This window comes from Helicoverpa zea, chromosome 17 (genome assembly GCF_022581195.2).
Source record: "Helicoverpa zea isolate HzStark_Cry1AcR chromosome 17, ilHelZeax1.1, whole genome shotgun sequence".
NCBI classification, from domain to species: Eukaryota; Metazoa; Arthropoda; class Insecta; order Lepidoptera; family Noctuidae; genus Helicoverpa; species Helicoverpa zea.
The window spans coordinates 9,366,266-9,384,294 of record NC_061468.1 but is presented as its reverse complement, the minus strand read 5'-3'; the positions used below and the strand labels follow the sequence as shown (position 1 = coordinate 9,384,294).

The 18,029-nt window shown below is 35.5% G+C and overlaps 1 protein-coding gene and 1 long non-coding RNA gene across 2 annotated transcripts; both read left to right on the top strand.

The window, feature by feature from the left end:
* The first annotated feature begins 123 nt into the window (after positions 1-123).
* Positions 124-1,230, top strand: LOC124638057 (NADH dehydrogenase [ubiquinone] iron-sulfur protein 5). The gene is made up of 3 exons (XM_047174864.1): positions 124-275; positions 454-674; positions 1,057-1,230. The coding sequence occupies exons 2-3, from the start codon at positions 462-464 to the stop codon at positions 1,144-1,146; spliced, it is 303 nt and encodes a 100-aa protein (XP_047030820.1). The 5' UTR covers positions 124-275; positions 454-461; the 3' UTR covers positions 1,147-1,230.
* A 2,268-nt stretch (positions 1,231-3,498) lies between these two features.
* On the top strand, positions 3,499-6,284 carry LOC124638535. The gene is made up of 2 exons (XR_006985368.1): positions 3,499-3,919; positions 5,112-6,284. It is a non-coding gene; the product is annotated as an uncharacterized LOC124638535 (long non-coding RNA).
* The last annotated feature ends 11,745 nt before the right edge of the window (positions 6,285-18,029 follow it).

Here is an 18,029-nt window from a genome sequence, read left to right as displayed (position 1 = left end):
CAAAACATTTTTAATTTACAGAGCCAGCAACAGTCAAGTTTAAAAATATATTTTAACTTACTTAAACAATGTGTACATCTAAATTCTAAATCAGATATGATTATTTCATTCCAAGAGTTTATATGCGTTTACATTACATACGGCACTTGTGTTCGTTACATTATTTTATGTAAGCAGATAAGTTCCTGCTCGTTAACATGTCTGTCAATTGGTTTTCTGTCAAAACTTCTGGCATTTCTATTCCAGTGATTGTATTCGATTTTTGAAAAATAAAGGTAATCATTATTCACTGCCGAAAACTGTTTATTTTCAATTGTTTTATTCAACTTACACGAAGTGCGAAATTAATTAATTCAAAAGCAGCACATAAACATTTAATTATTGGATGTCATTTGTTTACGTAATTTTGTAACCTAGACGGGGTGAAACAGGGTATTTTTTGTGATTTTTCAGCGACAACAATGTCGATTTCACCGTTCTTACGTTCCCCATTCACGGATTTGACGGGAGGTATTCACTCTCATCAAATGCTGGGACGATGCCAGAAGGAGGAGGGTCGCTACATGGATTGCCTGGAGGCCTACGGGCTTGAGCGCGGAAAGATTAAGTGCTCCCATTTATTTGGTGATTTCCATGAGTGCCAAACATCTATGAAACAGTACAAACGATTTATGGTATGTTACAACTATTATTTTCCAGTAACTACATAGTTTTTTGTCAAAACAAATCTCATTGGCTATGTGTATATGGTGCCATGGTGTAATCTGTTTTCTGAAATAGTTCTTACTATACTTTTGGCCTATAACTTAATATACATATATGTATAAGGTGCAGGACCCAGGCCACTTTCAACCTGTCCTTTTGTTAATCAGTGGGGGAAGCGTATGTTTAGCAGTGAATGTCTTATATGATAAGAACTATATATTCATGAAACAAGAGAAAATATACTTGTGTAAGTATACTTGTTAGACATTGTGCATTGAGAAATTATAGGTTCTGTTGTGTATATAAGAAATCTTTGCATATTAATGAATTACTCATATTCATTGGTTACAGGCAATGCGCAGGGAACGTGACAGACAAATAGCTGAAGGAAAACTGAAGGGAGACAACCAATACGTAACACCTAAAGTAGACAGTTTCTAAATATGCTTAGCACTCCTTTCAATAGTTACAATTTATTCAGCCACTCAAGTGTAATACTGTGTAAATAAATATTACGATCAAATACTTGCACATTTATTTTTAATGCTACAAAGTATACTCAACTACAAGGGTGAAATAACATTCAAAATGTATTAAACAAATAAATATGCTAACTTCACTTCTTTAGGTATTAGTTACCTCATCTGTACCTCGACATGTAGTTCTGTATTTTATTGATGTCTACCCATCATTGCCACCTGAGGACCCTGCCTGTCAGAAGGTTGGCAAGCCCAACATCACATGGCGACCCTACCAGCCCACCAACATCACATGGCCTAGTATGTTGCTCAATATGTTATATTAGCGTATTTTATTATAGACTTAGGCAATTTTATTGCTAAGGGTAATTTATTTTAAAAGGATTTTTTTTGCATTTACAGGGTGTTACAAAACTACTCGTAAATCGGAAATTGGTAAAATAGCCTGTTATAAAGAGTTAATTAAGTAATAATGTTTTTAAATTATAATATGAATTTTTGACCCAAATTTTTAATTAATTTTTCATCTACAAGCTCTTGCTCAGGGATATCATAAAGTAGGCAAATTACGAATACGCTTCATTTTTACCCAATATGAACTGTCAGCGACGAGGAAAGTCATCACTACATAGTATAAAATAAAGTCGCTTTTTCTGTCCCTATGTCCCCTTGTATGCTTAAGGCTGAAGCCAAACGAGCGTAATTTTATGAGTTGTGAGTCGCGTATTTTCGGTAACTTATTTTACGTTCAACTGAATTTCTGTTAAGCTGCCAGACGGACGTAATTTATTCAGTTACTACCGAGCGTTGGTACAGGGTGTTTGTGTTGTCAAGTGCGATGGATCCATTGAAAATATTGTGTATTTATGAAGCATATTCAGAAGATACTTATTCAGAAGATGATACCAGAAAAAGAAGCTGGGTAAACCCACTCAATAGTGAGAGGCTGATATGTGGACAGTTCCATATATTATATGAACGTGTATGTGCAAATCCAGATATGTTTAAAAACTACTACCATATGCCATTACATGTTTTTCAAGAATTATTACATCACATAAAACCTTTTATTACTAAATCGGACACAAATATGAGACTAGCCATCAGCCCAGAGGAAAGATTAATAATAACACTCAAGTAAGTTTTAAAGTATTTTAATTATTATTTTACTTAAGTATAAAGATTAACAAACAAGCTGCACAGTGTTCTATGTTTCATCATATTCATTTGTTTCATTGGAGTGATATTCATTGGCCTGTGTTGTGTATCCTCTATTTACTGGTGTCGGGTAGTATTGATTACTGCTGTTGCTGTGGGAATCGGAAAAGGGTGATGAAAAATGAGGCCAGTTTGATTGTGTGTGCTGTTCTGGAATTTGATACTTGACTTTATTTAATGCTTTCATAACTTCCATGCGAAATTCGAAATTCTGTTTCTCTGTCATTTTGGACATCTCCGGCAAAAAAGATAATAAAAAATATCGATTAGGATCCTTATCATCATTATTCAACTTTTTGAGAAGAGATTCTTGAAACAGTGTCAGTGTTTGTTTTTTATTTTTGGTTCCGGATACAGATGGTTGCGATGACACTGTCTGCTTTGACGTCGACGGCTGGTTTTGGTACACAAGTGTTTGCATTGACGCTGGCTGGCTAGTAGACGGTTGATACAGTGGTGAGTCCGCTTCTGTGGATCTGAATTGTTCATCAAGATCTTCATCGTCATTGTTGCCAGTTATATTACTGTCATCGTTATCAGTGTTTTCAGAAGTTACATTTGAAAATGAGTTCCTTGACAGTTTGGTAACTTTTAGAAACTGCAATAAATCAAAATACGGGCAAACTTTCTTCTTCTTTGCTGCGCTACCACTTCTTTCATCGTTTTCTTTTTTTTTCACGCATGTAGTAATCTCTTACGGCTTTCCATTTTTTTAGCAGAAATTGTACTGAAAAGCAAAAGATTTAAATTTTAATAGGATGATTATATTATTGATTTATGTACCTAATAAAATTTAACTTAAGTTTTTTAAATTGTGTTCAATTAATTATTTTTACATTTTGTTTCAGGTATCTTGCCAAAGGTATTGATTTAAATACAATAAGTGAAGACTTCTTGATTGGGCGTTCTACTGCGTATGATATCGTCAAACATACCTGTATACAAATATGGAATGTACTTCAGCCTAATGAAATGCCAGAACCAAATGAATCTATTTGGAATTCGAACTCCGAGCTTTTTTATAAGAAAACTATAGCGTTTTCTTATAAAGAGCTTTTTTATAAGAAAACGCTCGTTTGGCTTCACCCTTAGGGTGAAGCCAAACGAGCGTAATTTTATGAGTTGTGAGTCGCGAAATTTCTGTCGCGTAATTTCTGCTGCATTCGGTTTCATACAAAAATGCAGTTTTTACCACACGACGACGCAAAATGAGTTGTCTGCCGACTCACGCGCATAAACTCGACCGAATTTCTGTCGGGGCGAGGGAGGGGTGCTGCGGAGAGCGGTCAGCGGGGCCAGTTCGTTACGGGATGTGTAGGAGTCGACACGTTTCTCGCTCGCAAAAATGTTCGACACGGAAAAATTGATTGTTGAAGTTGAACAACGGCCATGTCTATGGAATTTGTCAGAAAAGTCATATAGTGACAAGTTTTTGAAACAGAAAGCATGGCAAGAGGTTGCTGAGAATTGTTTTGAAGAATGGAACAATTTGAACAACGAAGACAAAGAAATGAAAAGTGAGTATTTTTTACCATATTTTTATTAACATGAAAATATTATTGATATATTGTAACAACTTGCTTATACCCACATTTCGTGCAAATAAACGATGATTTATGATTTATATTATATCATCTATATCGGCCGTATCTATATGCTTTATTATATATTAAGATTATATTAAGATCAGAATACAGAATTGATTCGATTTTGCCAGGGTAACGCTCCTACTTCACTAACGAAGTAATTTTTAAAAAAATCTCTGGTGGCTATAGCAGAACTCGACAACCTTCTTCCATTTGAAATTTGTTGAACACATTGTAAAGGACACTTCAGAAACTCATCGTCAAAGTTAGCTCCAACTCTCCTTCGCACGAAATTGTGCAAAACACATGTAGCTTTAACTATATCAATGGCAAAGTCAGGGTTAACTTGCATTGAAGAGTGGAATACCCTCCATTTATTTGTTAATATGCCAAAAGCACATTCTACACATCGTCGTGCTCTACTAAGACGATAATTAAAAATACGTTTGTTTCTGTCTAGGTTTCTGTTAGGATATGGGCGCATCATATTTCTGTGTAAACCAAACGCCTCATCTCCAACAAAAACAAAAGGTTGGGGTTCGTTTGTATAACTGGGCAAATTTTTGTCTTCCGGTAAATTTAAATCATTTCTGAAAAACTTTTGACCTAATGTAGACTTTCTGAATATAGAGTTATCCGATTCTTTTCCATAATCACCAACATTGATCGTTGTAAAACAACAGTTTGCATCTGCCACAGCCATTAACACGATAGAGAAGTATTTCTTATAATTATAATAATTCGAACCACTGTGTGAAGGTGATTTTATTCTGACGTGTTTACCATCTATTGCCCCAACGCAATTTGGAAAATTATATAGTTTTCTTATAAAAAAGCTCGGAGTTCGAATTCCAAATAGATTCATTTGGTTCTGGCATTTCATTAGGCTGAAGTACATTCCATATTTGTATACAGGTATGTTTGACGATATCATACGCAGTAGAACGCCCAATCAAGAAGTCTTCACTTATTGTATTTAAATCAATACCTTTGGCAAGATACCTGAAACAAAATGTAAAAATAATTAATTGAACACAATTTAAAAAACTTAAGTTAAATTTTATTAGGTACATAAATCAATAATATAATCATCCTATTAAAATTTAAATCTTTTGCTTTTCAGTACAATTTCTGCTAAAAAAATGGAAAGCCGTAAGAGATTACTACATGCGTGAAAAAAAAAGAAAACGATGAAAGAAGTGGTAGCGCAGCAAAGAAGAAGAAAGTTTGCCCGTATTTTGATTTATTGCAGTTTCTAAAAGTTACCAAACTGTCAAGGAACTCATTTTCAAATGTAACTTCTGAAAACACTGATAACGATGACAGTAATATAACTGGCAACAATGACGATGAAGATCTTGATGAACAATTCAGATCCACAGAAGCGGACTCACCACTGTATCAACCGTCTACTAGCCAGCCAGCGTCAATGCAAACACCTGTGTACCAAAACCAGCCGTCGACGTCAAAGCAGACAGTGTCATCGCAACCATCTGTATCCGGAACCAAAAATAAAAAACAAACACTGACACTGTTTCAAGAATCTCTTCTCAAAAAGTTGAATAATGATGATAAGGATCCTAATCGATATTTTTTATTATCTTTTTTGCCGGAGATGTCCAAAATGACAGAGAAACAGAATTTCGAATTTCGCATGGAAGTTATGAAAGCATTAAATAAAGTCAAGTATCAAATTCCAGAACAGCACACACAATCAAACTGGCCTCATTTTTCATCACCCTTTTCCGATTCCCACAGCAACAGCAGTAATCAATACTACCCGACACCAGTAAATAGAGGATACACAACACAGGCCAATGAATATCACTCCAATGAAACAAATGAATATGATGAAACATAGAACACTGTGCAGCTTGTTTGTTAATCTTTATACTTAAGTAAAATAATAATTAAAATACTTTAAAACTTACTTGAGTGTTATTATTAATCTTTCCTCTGGGCTGATGGCTAGTCTCATATTTGTGTCCGATTTAGTAATAAAAGGTTTTATGTGATGTAATAATTCTTGAAAAACATGTAATGGCATATGGTAGTAGTTTTTAAACATATCTGGATTTGCACATACACGTTCATATAATATATGGAACTGTCCACATATCAGCCTCTCACTATTGAGTGGGTTTACCCAGCTTCTTTTTCTGGTATCATCTTCTGAATAAGTATCTTCTGAATATGCTTCATAAATACACAATATTTTCAATGGATCCATCGCACTTGACAACACAAACACCCTGTACCAACGCTCGGTAGTAACTGAATAAATTACGTCCGTCTGGCAGCTTAACAGAAATTCAGTTGAACGTAAAATAAGTTACCGAAAATACGCGACTCACAACTCATAAAATTACGCTCGTTTGGCTTCAGCCTAAATCTTCAAAATGATGCAACCGATTTTCATACGGTTTTTTATAAGTGATTAAAGAGGAAGGTTTATAGGTATAATAACATACATAAAATAGTGGGGAAATACTGTTATCCCGTGCGAAGCCGGGGTGGGTCGCTAGTAATAACCAAATGTGTAAAATTCGTGTTAGATATTGAAATGGGGAGCATTTCTATTTAGTATTTCTACTTTTCTGGGACTGTTCCCACATCATTTCATCATGTCATCGATAATTTTATATTTTATCTCAGTAAAGTGGTTTTATTCTTGGGCATTGGACCTCCTTGCACTGACATTCTCAGCATTGTCAGAACAAATACTGGTTCCCATAGATATTTTAATGAAAAAAATTTGGCTAACCTGTCAAATCTGCCAATTAAAGAATTGGATCATATCACAGGATCTTATTCTTGCATTTTACATCGGTATATCGTTAATTTTACAGCTGCAAAGATGATGTACTTTCTGTCACCTTTTTTTCTATCCCCATTCACGGATATAACAGGGGGAATACATTCCCATCAAATGTTAGGACGCTGTGCGCAACAGGAGATGGCATTGTTGGACTGCTTGGAGGCATACGGCTTAGGCAGAGGAGTCAAGAAATGCTCTTATTTGATCGACGATTTTAGGGAATGCCAGACTCATATGAAGCAATTCAGGAGATTTTATGTAAGTAAATAGGTACATATAAATCATAATTTCAGACTTGTTAACTATACCTACCTATCGGAACCTAAAATTTGAAACTTAGCGCCTGCACGAAATGTTTCCATTACGTAAGTCCCTACGTACTTCTATGTCTTTCACAGGCGCTATGTTTATGCTGAATTTGGGTAGATCCTTATGCTGAATTTGGGTAGATCCTAGTCTCAACTTCAGATGGGAAAGCCCATTAACACGTAGGTATCCAAAAATACCTACGCTGTTTCACTTAGGACTTAGGATTCCACTAAATATACTCACTGTTTGATAGATTGGCAATGCGTCGAATGCGTTTATGTAGTGGGTACCTGTAAGTCCAAAACACGCTACTTTAGGGGCCTGTAGCTAAGTATCTTGCGAAACGTATGCAACAAAACCCGTGATATAAAAAAAAATATTTTAATGGTCTAAACACCGATCTTGTATTTGAAGAAAGTAGGTAGCATATTTTACTCATGAAAAAGTCACTCAACTAATGTAAGTAGGTATTTCAGTTTTGGCTTCTCTGAAATCACTCGATCCTAACAAATACTTAAATTACTACTTTTTAGCCGCATTTTGTTTTCAGGAGTTTAACTTTTTAATGGTTTACCTAAGTTAACAGGAGATGTAGGGTGTGATCTTATAATTCGTGAAAATTGTTGTTTCTGTTTCTTAAAGGAAATGCGTCGTGAACGTGACCGTCAGATTGCAGCGAAAAAGCTTTGCGGCGATAAAATGTACTGCTCACCTGTCGTTGATAGCTACTGAACCTCTTCTCCACGTCGCCATCCACAGCATTCGTGGGCTTTGATAATTCATTTATGTTAACCTAAATACTTTTTGTTGTTCCTCATGTGTTGAGTCGTTACAAAGAATAAATTTTCAAAATTACCTACCGTGTTGTCCTTACCTGTTCCTGAATAAATGTATTACGTGTTATAAAAAGAACATAACATTGATGCAAAATGCTTTTTTCCCTCAAAGACCTTGCCATGTTTCGACCTTTACTGAAAGGCATCGAGATCAATATTATTTATGTGTTGAGCGGACAGTACGCTCATTATTATTACTTATTGGCGGATTTGAGCTTATAGATCCATATCTATCGAGTTATCTCGGCAAGTTCAATACTCAATACCTTCACAGTTTTTTGCTACAAAGAGTCACGGCCGTTCAGGCTGGTTTTTGTAAGGAATTTTGGCGCCAAACTACAATACAATTAATCATTATGTACTAACCGTATGTAAGACGATCGATAAAGAATTAAATATTTTATTTATTAGTAGTTCTACGCAGATGTGTTCTACATACATAGGAATGGCGTGACTTGTTTTTTGACGTTGCGTTGCGTTGTTTGTCTCTTGGCACCTACTCTTGAAATTCGTATTATTTATGAGGGGCCTGAATAGGTGAAAAATATCGCGGAAATGGTGAAGCCTAAGTGATACACGATGTGATGAAAGGCTGTTTTGCATTCAGTGTTCTAGATAAACAGCCAGGTCACTTTTACGGAGAGAGAGACTAACAAAGGGTGTAACCCATGTGCGCATTCTCATTTATGCATCGCATATTTACCCTCCCTAACTTCCAGGTAACGATCCGAGTACCTTACTATCAAAGTGCAACATTTAGCAACCTAAACAAAATCTTTCTGTTCAATAAAATATATTTTTGATTTAATCTGTATGCAAATTACTTAAATCCAATTAAAGATTACATAAATTATTTCAAATTAACTTAATGGAATAGCAAAAAAGTGTTTGTCACATTCGGCTCACAGGTAGTCGGCAGTGTTCAACCGATGCCGTGACATTTGTTACTAAAAATATTAATTTAAATTAATTGTAAAACAATTCTCGTCATTACATTAGTAAATGAAGTTCAACGACCTTCTATTTTAGTGACGAATATTCGAAGGTTGTATTTAATCACGTCAAGGTAAAGTCATGACGCCGTGAGTCCTTTTAATATGTAGAAACAAATTTTTTTGCTTACGGAACTGATTTACAAAGGTCCACGACCTCGTTTAGATTTTTGAACCATTTAGGAACTTATTCTTTTTGGGCGGGTTACGTAGATCGAAAGGCCGGCCAACAACCCCCGCCTGGTCTTCGAACTCAACAGAATGCAGGATTTGTTTTAAAAGGTATCAATTTTATTAGGATAATGACCATAAATGAGGTTCGTGAACTCGATTTTGAATATTTAAAATACACACTTCTATTCAAAGGTCCTGACGCCATCGTCTGATTCATCGGTACAGTTCCTAAATATCGCCAAACTAATTTACCTGGAATGGGCTCTAGTTTCCTAAAGCACAATGATTTAATCTGAAGTATAATCATCATTATAACGGGATCCATCGCAAGCTGTAGGTAGTTAACAAAAATAGAAGAGACAAACGAGTCGCTTAATAAGCAACGCAATAATCAATAAATAATGTCGGGACACCTTTTCACACACGGTCGGTTAGCCCCATGGTAAGTTATTAATTAACCGTTTGTTGCCCGTGGTACTACCAATAGTACTACCAGTAGTACCACGGGCAAATTTTTCTTCCCGTAGTACTACCAAGCGGTCTGGTAGTACCACGGGCAAGAAAAAACTACCCGTGGTACTACTGTCAATATTTTAGTTTTTTTTCAACCCTTTTGTTGTCACAGTTGATATTGACATCCTAGAAAGAGAATTGAAATATATACTTTTTTAATGTGGATATTTTTGGTACTGTTTCGTAAATAGGTCTGGTAGTTGTGAAATTTTTCATTGCTCAAAATCGACAAGAGTCAAAAACACTTAGTTTTTTTTTCACAAATCAGAATTAATTATCTACTTACGTTTTTCGTTTTATTTATATTAAGTAGATAAGTATTATATTAAGTAGGTAGTGTTATTCATTAAAATTATCGACCGCATTGAGTAGGTATTGATATGAACATGTAAGTTATGCTGTCCTAGTACTTTATTTTTTTGGTTCGGCCGTCTTCTGTAAATTAGATTTAAAACGTACTTTGCGTTCAGCGCAGATAGTGTAGCTTCCTAACAGTGAAAGAATCATAGGGTTTGACGCATTAGGTGCACTTCTCAAATTATACATCATGCTCAAATGGTGCACTTCGCAACTGGTGCTCTTCTCAAATAAATTTCTTTGTTATAATTTATTTTGGAGTAGGTGACTCTTTCTTACATATCTTTTTTTTGTTATTTTTGTATGACTTTTTATATTACTTTTAAATTTTTTCGATTTTTTAATTTTTAAAAATCATGAGCCTAAAATAAATATTTGTATGGGATAAGGGCAGGAGGATGATGATGTATATAAAAATATTTGAAATAAGTTCGGACTTTGACTGTTTGCCTACTCGCTACAGCAGCGTAGCGAGTGTTTCAAAACTTAGAATCCTGAGCGATAGCGAAAGAATCAAAAGAGCACAAGGTGAAAAATCTTTACACTCGAGTGCAACACGTAACTTTTTATCAATCACCGGAGTTAACCTACCAATCTCGGAATTTCGATGCATCTGCTCTCCCCGTGTACCAAGACAGCATAACTTACCTGAGTATTCCAATGTCCAGACGGAAATGCTGACCAAGTACCAGGATAGCATAAAATACATCAAGTAAATCCCACGAGATCAAGGTATTCAATTCTAATTTGTGAAAAAAAAACTAAGTGTTTTTGACTCTTGTCGATTTTGAGCAATGAAAAATTTCACAACTACCAGATCTATTTACGAAATAGTACCAAAATATATCCACATTAAAAAAATATATATTTCAATTCTCTTTCTAGGATGACAATATCAACTGTGACAACAAAAGGGTTGAAAAAAACCTAAAATATTGACAGTAGTACCACGGGTAGTTTTTTCTTGCCCGTGGTACTACCAGACCGTTTGGTAGTACTACGGGAAGAAAAATTTGCCCGTGGTACTACTGGTAGTACTATTGGTAGTACCACGGGCAACAAACGTAATTAACTTGTGTTATGGGTGCTAACACAACGGATAAACTACATACAGCTACATATATGCATATTTATAAATACATATTGTTGCACTCAGACCACGGCCAACAAGCATGCTCATCACACAAATGTTGACCGAACCGGGAATCGAACCCGGGACCTCAGGTTCGGCAGCCGGCATGGTAACCATTGCGCCATCGAGGTCGATATTTTCCAAAAACTTCTAGTTAATTGGGTTAGTAAGGATGAATAAATAATGAGACAAAAAATATGAGAACGTGGCCTAGGTATTTAGAACTCAGAAATTGGGTACCTAATAGAGTGATGCAATTTTGGACCACAATTACTAAGCCGAACGAATAATTTGGATGGTGTCATAAAGCGGCCAAGAAACAGGATCCCCTAGTTCGGAGTCAATGTTAATTAATGAGCATTTGTAAAGAAATCAATCTTATTGAAAGTAGAAGATTAAAATCTGTAACAACATATAAAGCATCTATCGTCAACACTAACAAAAAAGTTTTAATAACGCAAATATATGTACCTACCTATATAGCTTTTTTCCGCGTAGTTCCACCCGCGTCCGGAGATAACTCTTTCCGCAACCGAATAGAAACAACCCTAACTATATATATCCTTTTTCAGGCACTACTAGACTGTCAGTCCGGTTCAGTAAATACCTACAATGCATGCATGCGTTACGATTGCATTCATGATTGAGAAGCCTGGGTGCAAATTAACATATCACATTTTGCAATACAAATGCGAACCGACTTCCTATGTCCCTATCTGAAACACTGCAAAAAATAGTTTTAAACTAAAACCAGAGACTAATAAAAATATCTCGCTTGTTCACACTATTGCCTACATAACTTTGACATGGATTGTATTTATTTTATTTAGGACTCCTCGACAGGGATAGCAAAAACACGTTCTTTTGTTGAGTTTTCATTATAAGTGACCATTTAGGTGGCGGCGAAAATACGGATCCCATGAACATCCGCAGCCTCTGAGGACTTGTCATCATCGAGCTTACTTGAGACAACAATTTGTAAAAGATTCACTGTGTTTATTAACGTTATCTATCATATTAAATTTTTTATTCATCTTATAATTACGTTACTGTATCTAATTATAATCCCACTATACCTAATAAAATTTGAATAAAGTAAAATATACTTTGGCAGGCACATTTCGTAGCAACATGGTAGGTAACCATAAAATTGAAAATATATGCAATGTCCGTCAGACACATCAATCTTCCACCATATTATCTCCTTATCAGGGACAAACACTGATATATTATGCATACTCGATCAATTCTCATTTCTGAACAGTATGGTTTCATCATTTCAGGCACTCTGAAGGCGGTGAATAAAATCAAAATTTTCTTTTAATCCTTGATGTGACTATATGAACAGAACATATTGCTATCAATTACATACCTACGCAAATCTCTAGATTAAATTCGTGATCAAACCTCCTCCTCGTGAGTCCTCGTCAAACTTGATCTCTGAAGTTAGCGTTTGATGCTTCACGCATTAGTGTTTTACAAGTAAAGCTTTCCCACTTAAACCGTATCTACTCGTTTTTTGAAGCGGCTCTTTATACCTTTTACCTCTTTCAAAATGCCTGAAAATCTCTAGGTACCTATATATTGGGGTCGGCCTCCACCCACTCTAATTCTCAATCTCCAATCAGTGAAAACATTATGACACAAATTGTACCTACGTCTAATTCTCATAGTGGGATAGGTATCTACCAAATGAAACGAAGCAATTGATTCCTATTTAGATAGGTAGTCTCAACACAGTACCGTAGACTGCAACCCGTTACTTACGGTTCAAATAGCTTTTATTTTCCTTAAATTCAATAGATGTACAACCTCGAAATATACGAGACTTATCTGTCAGGAGATAAGTCGTCGACCTATACCAAAGTCAAATTTCATTCGTCCGGTATCGAGTCGTGTGGACATTATAATTTCAAAATCTAGTGTTTTTGTGGGGCCCGGCGCCTGCGACGGAGCGAATATTTACACCTACGTATACATAAAGCGTTACTAGAAAAAACATTTAAATCTAGAATCTAGTTCTTCTACATGATGTATAGCCAAGAAAATGTCCGATAGAGGTCGTAGTGGAGTCACGGCGTTCACAAAATTTTGACCTTAAATGCCTCGAAGTTCATTAAGTTGACGCAGATAGGAATTTTATTGGTTTTCAACAAAAAAAAAGGATTTTCTCAGGAAAAAATATATTATCAATAGCAACAGCGAGCTCGATGGGCTTTAAAAAAAAAAAAAAAAAAAAAAAAAGCCTTTTATTTCTAGACAGAAGGTTTAAAAAATAATAATAATCTAAGAAACTTAAAATTAAAAGAAAGTAAAAAAATGGGTTTAAATAAGTTTAATATTTAAAGTTCATTTATCATTAGCAACTTTTTACAATTTGTACGGAACTGTAGGTACGCAGCGCAGGATTGTAGGAAGCTTTGTTTCTGTGACTGTTGAATGAAAATTCATTCAAATATTATGGTGACTGCTCCTACGTTAGGGCTGTCCGTTCGGCATTGAATTGTGAGTACGTCGGTCAAGAGAGGTCAAAGGCTCAAAAGGCGCTTTCACATTGAAACAATATAGCGTGAAACGACAAAATTCAACTGAGCCAAGATTTAGTGAGAAGAATCTACTCAGATATATGAAAAAAACCATTTCCCTAAAACTAAATACTTCATTTATTTCAGCTTTTAATTGTAGGTCTGTTCTTCAAGGGATCAGCGAACTGCACAAGAGATAGGTACTATAGGTAGGTGCTTTAGTTAGGGCAAGAGTCCAATCACTCGCGCACTCTCGTTGTGTTGGTCCGATGAGCACCGAAATTTCCGTGCTTTCCGAGTATCTTCATCAACTTCCACCGATTAAGGACCATGAAAAAAAATGCAAGTCCTATAGGGACAGTGTGTCGCAATTTCTAGATAAACCACTAAAAGTAGTGATTGGTCCTTTTCTAATAGTTTACAGGTCAAATGCCACACAGGTAAAATATTCTTACGTTCGTAGGTACTCAAGGAATTAAGGACATACGTCTCAGCGGACCAGTTTTTTTAATCTGCTTCCATCCTAAAGAAACATAAATTAATAATGTTATAATACCTATATAAACAGTCTAAATGTCAAGAAGATTTATTGACATTATCAAAATGTTTCATACTAGAAGGTGGAATGCGATTCGAAGGTGACCGCTACGATCTTTCTACCTCTATCCTAGTTGACCAAGTGTGAAGGGGCCCGCGGCTGATTTAATTATAATTTGTGCAGCGACCTTAAGCAAATTACAAGTTTTAAATGGAACGGAAAATCTACGAAATTAATCGTTAAATTATTGTCTAAGTTATTATTATTTAGATGGCAGGTGGATGTCCAAATACTGATGAGTCGATATGTCAATTGACACATGGAAAAAAAGGACGACGTAACTTCCACTATGTAGGTACATTTCTCTTGGAGATAAAATCTTAGGAAGTAGATAAAATTATATACTAAAGAAAAGGAATAAATAACTCTTAGGTACATACAGTCAACGACACAACAATTGCATGAATATAAATCATGATGATTATAAACCAATTACTTACTATAATCACCAGGGTCGTAAATAAAAACAAATATTAAAATTATATAAGAACCTCGTGGTCGAAAGTTTGTTAAAACCGAAAGTAGTTAGGTGAGTGCGAAAAAGTATTAAATAATGATAATAACGTGAGTGGAAAGGCCTCGTTTTGAACACTAACGGAACATTTTATTTCGCGTTCCGTATACCTGCCTCTAGAACTGCATCCACGGTTGATGGGGCCGAAAATATTTTTCCCTGTCCCAAAAGTGGTAGCAGGACCAGTACGTGATCTTGTGATTTCCTTTCAAATTAACTTATATTGTTCATCCCAAATACCTGCTATTAAGTACTTTAACCATTATACTATACTTATTATATTTTTTTATGTCTGTTGCAGTAATTTTAATTGCATTCACATTTTCACGTTTGATTGAATCTCTCGGCCGAACTTTGATTATATTTGTGCAGGTGATTGCACAGTTTCCATTTATCTGCGACTGTGTAAAAAGCTTTTCTTGTAAGGGTGTTCCGTAAATAACCTAGTTAGTGCTATAATTGCAAACGATAATTATTTATATTTTATTGACATAAAAACAAAACAAGTAATAAAGCATAGGTTCCGAATTCTCATGAAGCATTGACGCACTTATTTTTTATATTGTCTATTTTTATTTTTAATTAAATGGCAACGATCTGACAGTTTGCTATAAGGCAAGCACTTATCGTCACTTAGGTATAATGAGCTCCGACACAAAAGCTTTGGGACTGTACTACGTGTGAATACAAGGAAAGCTTCTGAATATTATTTTAATATTGTTACATCGTAACTAGGTTTATAACTTGAGTCTTATCAGAATAGTCTATTGAACGTCAAGGTACCTTAAAATGCATTCTAGGTATAGACAGGAGGATTTCTTTTCAATGTGTATTTTTTAAATATTTTTAAAATATCTGTAGTTACTTTTTTGAAGATTTACATAAAATAGCCTCCAATTGCGCAATTACAATAGTTCAATAACTTCCGTAGCATTTAATGTATTCGCTAAATAATCCGGTATGAATTCGCAACACGTTACATATCGGCCGATACCTACATTCATTAAATATTTTATATGTGACGACGCTTTACTACGAATTATAAGATGAATCACTTTATCCTTAACCTTGTTTAATGTGGCGTAATTATGGGTTCATTTTATTTTTGGGGTCCCGTGCGAAAGGAACCCTGAGCTGAGGGTGAAGTTGCATTCCTGGATTTCAGAGTCATTTCCTGGAGTGTTCCTTAATTTATTCTGGTTTGAGGCACCAGTAGCAATCGTTGGGTACTGCCGCTACGTCATGAAACACGTCACTGCCAGACATCAACGAATTTACTCCAGAAATGCAACAGAAATCAAGAATGCATTTTCTACTTACGCATTTGTATTTGACGCAACGAGATATACTTAGATAGGTATCCCTATAAAATTGTGATTAGGGCAGGAGCATGCATGATGATAAAACAAGGCCAAGCTTCGGCGAAGGTATATGAAGCTAACTCTTCCGACTGTCCTATATAGTAACTTAGCAAACTTCTAGCTTCACTTTTAATGGGCATTGTATGTTACTGCACCTTCCACATGGCTCGAATTGTAGTGTTGTTTGTTCGGCTCAATCAAAATGACGGAAATATAGGTAGCGTAGCAAAAAAAATCGAAATACCTACCTAATACTAATCACAATAAAACGATGAAGTGCAATGATGAATCACAATTAAGAGGATTAATTACTACGAAATATGAGAATCTAAGCATCCATTGCTTATTATTTACTAGCTTCCGGCAGCGGTTTTATCCACTTCCCAAGGGAACTATGTACTTCCTTAACTAGATACAAAGAGTAGCCTATAATAATTGGTAGTCTGATGTATTAGAAAATTACTTCCGAAGTTTCTTCAAAAGCCGTTCGAACAGTCGTTTGCGCGTAAAGAAGTAACAAAAATACACACACATTATTGTAATGATGCGTTCAACCACAGCCCAAACTACAGAACCCTACGTGAGTAAAACTCGCACTTGTCCGATGCATTTTTCAGTCGCAAAAGTCTCATTCCAAGGTTGACATAAAAAGTGATGTTCCTCGAATGGGTTTCATCCCCCGACGCGACAGACAGATAAAAAAGCTCGTGGTCACATTGCCAGAGACAATAGGAGTTTTCGACCATAAATGTTAATGGGTCATTGTTGAATACCAACGGCCAATCCTTTAAAATATTCTAAATAGTTTTGCTTCGAAAACTGCATTTCATATGCAGGTAAAAATAAAGATTTTGTAGGCACTTAAATATAAATAAGTTTATCTATAAGGATAATTAATCCTTTATTATAATACCTACTTTTAATAATATATTTAGGTAGGTATGCGAAAATGAGCAGGTAGGTATGCTGCGGTTAAACCGCTGATTGAAACTTGCCCGAGAAAACTCATGTCTTTTCTCCACTCATATTTATTTCTTTTAGCATTTATCCATGCCCGAATGTATCGTTACCCTATGAAGAATGCACGTTATAATTATTACCCAGGTACCTTGAGTGTGCTGAAAAACAAGGAAAGGAGCTAACATCTTCATCTGCCAAGCCTTTTCCCAACTTGATTGGGGTCAGCTTCCAATCACGCCAATACCTACCAGTTTCACATGGTTCTATCTGAAAACTTGACTCTGGTAATCTTTGGTATCCCGAGCAACCTGATAATCTGTGGTAAAACTTTATGGCTTACAGGAGCCAATAATTTGAAAAAGCAATCCGAATACCCTATGAATAATTTAGGACATATTAGACATCTGCTGAACTATACGTCATACTATAGACCTGCATGTCCCTTTCGTTTTATTATTATTTGTTAAAATCTTTAGAAGTCTGGTCAATATCTTAACTACATGGTTTTCGCATAAAATACCTACAGGTACCTACAGGTACCTACAGGTACCTACATATTTTTCGTCTGCAGTAGTTACTCGGAGTTTGTACCCAAAGACAGCCCGTCTTGCCTCTTGAATATATTTTTTTAATGAATTTTCTTTAATAAGTCCGGATGTAGACAAAAAAATATAAGCTCGTAAATAAAATGTTGTGAAATATTACACAACTATAGAGCATGTTACCTACATCAGGAAAGAGTTAAGTACTTATTAATTAAAATGAAAATAAATTATTTCGTTTGACAACGACGGAATCAACAACCCCACAGATTTGGTCCTTTACGCTGTCGCGATCTGAAGGACCATTTTCTTGTTTTTCCAAACACTAAGAGCTTGAATGAACAGAGTGACGTAGGTGTTCCACTCTAGTAAAAGAGCTTTGGGAGCACCCTGCCAATACGGTTATTTGT

Coding starts and splice junctions, on each gene's coding strand:
- LOC124638057 (XM_047174864.1), top strand. CDS start 462: ATGTCGATTTCACCGTTCTTACGTTCCCCATTCACGGATTTGACGGGA. Junction 675..1,056: donor AACAGTACAAACGATTTATG/GTATGTTACAAC, acceptor CATTGGTTACAG/GCAATGCGCAGGGAACGTGA.